Here is a 7,715-nt window from a genome sequence, read left to right as displayed (position 1 = left end):
ACGACGGTCCGCGTACCAGGGTAAGAGAGGGGCGAGAGTTACCAAACCAGCCACGGAGTACTGGTCTTTTTTGGTACAGCTTTGGGTCTAGACGTGTGTGTGTGTGTGTCGTGGTGGTGGTGGGATGAGGTTATGTAAAGGGATCGTTAATGCCTGGGGTCCGTGGTCGAGGAGACTCTGGAAACCTATCATTAAGAGCCATTGTACTGAGCCGACGTGCTTTCCAGACCCCCCCCAAGACCTCGTGCTTGTGCTTGGCTCGGGGTTCTAGGTTGACTGCATCATTCCTCACTCTTCTTGGGATGAGGTTCTGTGCCGTGGTCATCAAAGCTGAGGCTGGCGGGTGAGGAGGCATAGGGAGCTGTACATTAATGGCCACTGGGACTGTTGACGCGAGGAAGGGGAATTTGATGCTGTTTAAACTTTCTCATAAGTGGCCTGAGGTTATTCTGGGTCTCTCTGAGGTGCTGGGGAACGAACCCTCGGCTGGAGTCTGTCTGGCCGCCACCTGACACTTGCAAATGAACCTGAAGAGAATGAGCTTTGAATATGGGGACGTGATGGTGGTGGTGATGGTGGTGGTGTCGTGAGAACTGTGTGTGTGTGTGTGTGTGTGTGTGTGTGTGTGTGTGTGTGTGTGTGTGTGTGTGTGTGTGTGTGTGCAAGCAACCGACGCCTAGCAACAGTGAAAACAGAACCTCATATACTTCTTAATTATCAACCATTAAACAGTATGTATTTTTTATTCTACACATTTAAAATACATATCACTTATATATATATATATATATATATATATATATATATATATATATATATATATATATATATATATATATATATATATATATATATATATATATATATATATATATATACTGTATATATATATCCTTTACATGTAGAGTTAAGTGATATTACCTATAGGGACGCGTGGCGGAGGTGATGGTTATTATTATTCACGTTAAGTATAAGGTGGTGGACGGTCGTGTGTGTGTATAGCAACAGAGTTAACACGACGCCGCCAGCCAACACATTAGTCTTATGTGAGCCAGTACGTGTGTCGCCTCATTAATATACAGGTGTACTCCCCTCGTGTTACCCTGCTGTTCAGCCTTCACCTAGCCCCTCGTACCCTTCATCAGTCCATCAAGCCCTCTCCTAGCCCCCAATACCCTCCTCAAGCCCTCTCCTAGCTCCCGCAATATTCCCCCCCACCACTGTCTCGACCCTCCGTCATGCCTTTAGGTATTGGATACTATGATCATCACTTGTTATTAGTTGCTATTTATACCTGTAATAGTCGTGTTGTCACCTCTGTGGTGATCGTCTTTGGCAGGTGTATTGTGGAGCTCTCAGGTGACCTTTGTCAACACCTGTAATTGTTGTGGAGGGAGGAGGGGTGGGTGTTATGGGAGGTAAGGAGGGGTGAGTGTTGGGAGGGAGGAAGGGTCAGTGTTGGGAGGGTGGAGGGGCTAGTTTTTGGGAGGGAAGGAAAGGTAAGTAGAAGAATGAGGAGGGGGGGGTGTTATGGGAGGGAAGGAGGGGGGAGGGGCATTATCTACCTGAATTCCTCACCACTTTATTACGGCTCCTGAGGGGGAAGGGTTCAGAGGTATATAGTCCGCTGGAGAAGAAGATGGGGATGTGGCCATGGGTGTTAAGGGCTCGGGGGCGACACATACCTCTCCTCACGACCCACTACTGATATGGTATTTCTTCTTCAGGATACTCTTACACCTAGCCCTTCGTCAGTAGTACCACCTAACCTTTCACACAACCAAGATGATAATACTAAAAATAATAATAATAATAATAATAATAATAAGAAGAAGAAGAAGAAGAAGAAGAAGAAGAAGAAGAAGAAGAAGAAGATTACTCTCTACAGCACAATTCACAAGGTTTATGAAGACATATTTGAGGTACACCTGTTTAGGGCTTTATGTGGGGGAGGAAGAGGAAGGGAAGAAGGAAGAGGAGGAAGAAGGAAGAGGAGGAAGAAGGAGGAGGAGGGAGATGATGGCTTCGACCCCCTGAACTTGAGATTAGAAAGTGAGAGTGAAAGTGAACCTTGTCTTAACTTGTCCCCCCCCCCTCAAAAAAAGGTGGTAGTGGTGGTAGTTGTTCATACTGACTCCTGGTATGGTATGGTATGGTATGGTATGGTATGGTGGTAGTAGTAGTGGTGGTAGTTGTTCATACTGACTCCTGGTATGGTATGGTATGGTATGGTATGGTATGGTGGTAGTAGTAGTGGTGGTAGTTGTTCATACTGACTCCTGGTATAGTATGGTAATGGTTGTCTTTATTCATCCCCTCAACTAAGCAAAGTTATTGGAGAAGCGATACACATTAGTCTGTCTGTCTGTTAGGTCAAAGGTCAAGGTCACTCAAGACACAAATCCTTGAAGAAATCTGTCCATAATCTGACTCGTCTTTATGAGGTATTTGAACATTTTATGACCAGTCTTGTTGCTTGGAGCGTAGGGATCCCCCACCCCCTCCGCTAGCCTCTCACACGCACTCTCATAAATGTTCACAATAACATAAACTCATAGATGCTCAAAATGACTCAAAAGTGATTCACAGATGCTCAAAATGACTCAAAATTGATTCACAGGTGGTCAATGTGACTCAAAAGTGATTCACAGATGCTCAAAATGACTCAAAAGTGATTCACAGATGCTCAAAATGACTCAAAAGTGATTCACAGGTGGTTAATGTGACTCAAAAGTAATTCACATGTTTTCATAGTGATACCAAAAAAGAGACATAGAGACAGACAAAGAAAGCAAGAGAGTAAGATAACTCGACAAAAAAAGAGAGAGGGGGAAAAAAGATAACGATAGAGAAAGAGAAGAGAGAGAGAGAGAGAGAGAGAGTGTGTGTGTGTGTGTGTGTATGTGTGTGTGTGTGTGTGTGTGTGTTAAACAAAGAATATAACTGTGAATTACAAAAGAGAGAGAGAGAGAGAGAGAGAGCAACGTCATTAACACCTGAGTGTAGGTACGCCGGAAATTACCTTGGCAGCCGGAAGTGAGTTGTTTTCCTTAACTTGATATTCTGTCTAGGCCAAAAAAATAAATCTCAGTGCCAGGCTTAGGTTAGATTAGGTAAGGTCAGGTTAGGTTAGGTCAGGACTGGTTAGGTGGGTCAGGCCTGGTCAGGTTAGGTGGAGTCAGGCCTGGTCAGGTTAGGTTAGGTCATGACTGGTTAGGTTAGGTCAGGCCTGGTCAGGTTAGGTTAGGTCAGGCCTGGTTAGGTTAGGTTAGATTATAGTTTCCGGGTTAATTGTGACGTCTTTGTTTTGTTGCTTACGTAGCCAAAAAAAAAATCCTAATGTGTCAAAAGCACTGAATGGGTTAAATACCTTCCAGTAACTCCATTTAGGGTTCAAACTAACGTAAGAACCTTTTAAGAATCTATATTAGAGTCGCAGTTTAACCCTTTGGGACATGGAGAGTTAAATCAGCGTCTTTAAAGGGTTAATTCATAGTCCCCCAAAGGATTAAACCATCGTCTTCAAAGGGTTAAATCATCGTCCTCCAAGGGTTGAACCATAGTCGTCAAAGGGTTAAACCATAGTCGTCGAAGGGTTAAATCATAGTCGTCAAAGGGTTAAACCATAGTCCTCAAAGGGTTAAATCATCGTCCTCAAAGGGTTAAATCATAGTCGTCAAAGGGTTAAATCATCGTCCTCAAAGGGTTAAATCATAGTCCTCAAAGGGTTAAATCATCGTCCTCAAAGGGTTAAATCATCGTCGTCGAAAGGTTAAGTGAAACAATTAGATGTTAAAGGAATGCAATTAACTTAAAGAGACCCCTTGAGAATCCATCTTAGTGTCGTAACATTAGACAAGTTACAATCTTCATATCTCCAGTTGTATGAGAAAAAAAGACTAGGAACGTATTGAGTATCCTTAGGTAGGTGTCCTTCCCGCCCTCTGCCACATTGTTAAGGTCAATGCCACCAGACACGGACGTCACAGAATAATATGGAACGTACCCGGTGGCGTTTTATTTCTGTTATTATTGTGGTGTTGGTTTGTGAAGCTCCTCATTGGTGGCACCTCACGCTAAGGGGGACATTTAGCGGATGAGGTGGCCGGGATAGTTGTGATGAAGGGTGAGGGGTGGTGGTGAGTGGGGAGAGGCTGGTGACAGGAGGTGAGGTAGGGGTGAGTGGGTAGAGGCTGGTGGTGAAGGTGAGGTAGGGGTGGTGGTGAGGGTGAGTAAGAGGCGGGTGGTTAAATGGTGAGAGGAGGGTGATGAGTGGGGGGTAGGAGTGGTGTTGAGGGTAAGAGGAGGGTGGTGAAAAGTGAGTTGTAAGGTGAGGGGTGGTAGTAATGAGGGGTGAGGGTGGTGAAGGTAAGGGGGGGCTGAATGAGTGTTCAGTGGCACTACCAATTATATCCACACACTCCTCCTGCAGCAGAGAGAGAGAGAGAGATTAATCAGACGCTACTCACACACACGAACAGGTAAGCTTCTATACCTGTATTAGTTCAATATTTAAATGTGGGTCAAACAAGTTTATATTGGTTCACCTTAGTAATTGAACTTGAGTAGGTACATGGGCGGCTATTTTTATGCTGAGTGGGTGTAGAGAGACGACCTCCCACGTGGTATAATAATTAGAGAGCTGGGCATACTAGTGGTGAGTGGGAGGGAAGGAGAGAAGATGGGCTATGATGAGTGGGAGATGGAAGGGGAAGGTAGGACGCCCACACACACACACACACACATATTTTTTCATAACCTAACTTAACCAAAGCATCAACAGTGTTCTCATGTCACACACGTTATCCCTTGTCTACTTTTTTAAACCAATCAGGGTGATTTTAATCTGGCAATAGTGTTAAGTGACGAGCATCCAGCGTCCGTAAACAAAAACAGGGGCAACACAGCCTCGAGGGGGCTAACGTAATAACGGTATGAATATAGCCTATATATATATATGTATATATATATATAATATATGCATAAATCACTGTAGGTGCGCGTGATCCAGGTATATGGTTATCAATATATATATATATATATATATATATATATATATATATATATATATATATATATATATATATTTATTTATTTATTTATTTATTTATTTATTATTTTTTTTTGGGGGAGGTTAGGTTAGTTAGGACAAATTTATGAAAGAAGAATATGTGTGTGTGTGTGTGTGTGTGTGTGTGTGTGTGTGTGTGTGTGTGTGTGTGTGTGTGTGTGTGCAAGCTTGTTCGGTCACCTCGAAAGAAAAGTTTGAGTCTTAAAGTCAATGAAAATTATGACCATGTTTGTAATTTTAGTGAAGCGTTTAGTGTTGCCCGGTGTAGGAGGGCCGAGTCATGCTCACACCGAGGTTTGGGTTTCCATCGTTTTCATTGTTTTCCATGTGTTATCCTTCGTCGCGGGGGGCGGAGCCAAGCGTCAATTGCCGAGTGTCTCCGGGGAACAGACTCTCCACCATACAGAGTGCCACATGGGTTTGTCTCTTAGTTTTCGTCCATATTTGGTGATTTTTATGTAAGATGGTTGATTGATGTAGGGTTAGTTTGTGTTAGGATGTCATTTGTGGAGAACTAGGGAAAGAGTTGAGGGTGGAGGCGACTCAACAGGTGGAGTGTAGGAGTGTGTGGCTCACCTGCCTGCCCGGGCCGAGTCCTGAGTTGTGTCGGGCTCGGTCACTCTGCCAGTTGCCCGCCACTCGTCGCGGTGATAACGTGCAGCCGCTCCGCTCTCCACTCCCATCGCGACGTTGCCTTCGCCCTAACTGTTGTTCAACTCCACTTTATTCAGTCGTCACCAGAGTGGAGTTGGAATTTCCTTTACTCAGAACAACGCGAACAACCTAAGTGTCGCGATATTTTTTGAGTATTAGAATTTAAAGACAAAATACGTAATCTTAGGGTGAAAAAAATTGGTGCAAGACGAGTGTGCGGAGATACCGGGCCAGTTTTTATCTTGGTGTGCACATGACGTTGGCTCAGTTACAAGTAAACTCTCGTGCTGTGAACCTTCTTCCTTCTGTTTATAACCGATAACCAGACGATTGTGATAAGATACGACGAGGTTATGATAATGTAGTGTGTGAGGGTTGACGGAGCCTCCGCTGTTAGTGTCTCAGTGTCATACCTGTCGAGCACACACACATACACTCACACACGCACGCACACACACGCCACTGCCACCACCATCAGCGCCGCCACAAGGTCAAGATCACCGCCACCTCCTCGCCACCACCGCAGCACACTCACTCGCCACCACAGTGTCACCACCACCTGACACCTAAGTTGTCCTCTTCCTCGTTAACTTTCTGACTGAGGAAAGCCGAGTGAAAGGAAAAGTTATCGTGGACGTGACCCGGTAACCGGCGTGACCTGACCCACATATTACGCTGCCCCATTCACCCATGGGCTGACTGGTGTACACTTGACCCAGACGAGCCTGGCAGCCATTCATAGTGAGAGTGGCAGTGATGAGTGACCGCCCTCCTCACCTGAAGATGGCACCAGCGGCGCCTCTCCGCCACCCCACGGGATGTGCTTGCTTCTGATGACCTTCGTCTCTATCGTATATTGACCCTCATCAACATACATATATATTTTTCTGTTCCCAAGTGAGTTATCAGACTGTGTACAGTGGGTATCAGACTTGGTGACAATCAGTCGATAGTGACAATAGCTCAAAGTTCCACACGTATGGCCAAGGTGCTGACGACGGGTCGTGTCGGTGGAATGTATGTGTTGGGGTCTGGTGTCGCCACACTCAACCTCTCAGCCATGGGGGACGAAAGCTGCTCCGAGGTGTCCAGTTCCTCGCCCCACACCAGCCCCGGGGCCCTCTCGCCCCCAGCACTCGTCAGCGTCGGCGTCAGCGTGGGTATGAGCCCCCCGACCTCCCTTGCCTCCTCCGACATCGGCGAGGTTGACCTGGACTTCTGGGACCTGGACCTCAACTCGCACAGTCCTCCTCACGGCATGGCGGCGGCGGCCTCTACCACCACCTCCTCCGGTCAACCCCAGGAGCCTCACCGCGCTCTCTGACACCTCCTCCTCTCCAGGTACTGTCAGGCCTCCCCTTCCGTCTACCTGTCATACATACGTCCTGTTCCATGTCCTAACTGTCAACCGCCTTCATTTTTGTGCCCCGTACATGTCTTTACTCACCCTCCCTCCTCTCACACGCTTCCTTGCTGTTACTGCCAATCATTTTCATTCACTGTCACGTGTTCCTTCTGCCCTTACATCGCCAGCCTTAACACAACCCTGAAATATTCCCAACTGCCAGACACTTGTAGCACAACCCTGAGACACTGTGACGCAACCCTGAAACATCATCTGCCCCCCCTACATTAAGGTTCTCCACCAAGTGTTGCAGTGTTGGTCCGGGCATATCCACAGGACCAACACGCCGCAGCAGTATATTCTTGGCATACTCTGGGCATCGCTGTGTAGTATGCCCTGTGTTGTATTATATTGTTCTTGTACATGATGTCAGGTAACCTTAGTATCTGTACTCTTTTATAATGTACCCACTTGTGTTAGTCACACTGACCTACATCCTTACCAACATTCTCTCCTAATATTCGGGCTTTTTAATGAATATATTCTTGTGTTATTAATAGAAAACTGTAAGAAATGCGATAAGGGCCACTCGGTGTTATCTTTGATGTTACATTACCAAGATAACAGGAGACAATATAGAAGAGG

The 7,715-nt window shown here is 45.8% G+C and overlaps 1 protein-coding gene across 1 annotated transcript in view; it reads left to right on the top strand.

Moving 5' to 3' along the window:
• The first annotated feature begins 5,690 nt into the window (after window positions 1-5,690).
• LOC121856944 (ecdysone receptor-like) overlaps window positions 5,691-7,715 on the top strand; it is a 43,024-nt gene continuing 40,999 nt past the window's right edge. The window contains 2 exon segments of the mRNA XM_042352730.1: window positions 5,691-7,016; window positions 7,018-7,066. Of these exon segments, the coding sequence (XP_042208664.1) occupies window positions 6,705-7,016; window positions 7,018-7,066 (361 nt within the window). The 5' untranslated portion in view covers window positions 5,691-6,704.

This window comes from Homarus americanus, unplaced genomic scaffold, assembly GCF_018991925.1.
Source record: "Homarus americanus isolate GMGI-L3 unplaced genomic scaffold, GMGI_Hamer_2.0 scaffold44060, whole genome shotgun sequence".
Lineage (NCBI taxonomy): Eukaryota > Metazoa > Arthropoda > Malacostraca > Decapoda > Nephropidae > Homarus > Homarus americanus.
This window is presented reverse-complemented; position numbering and strand designations above follow the sequence as displayed.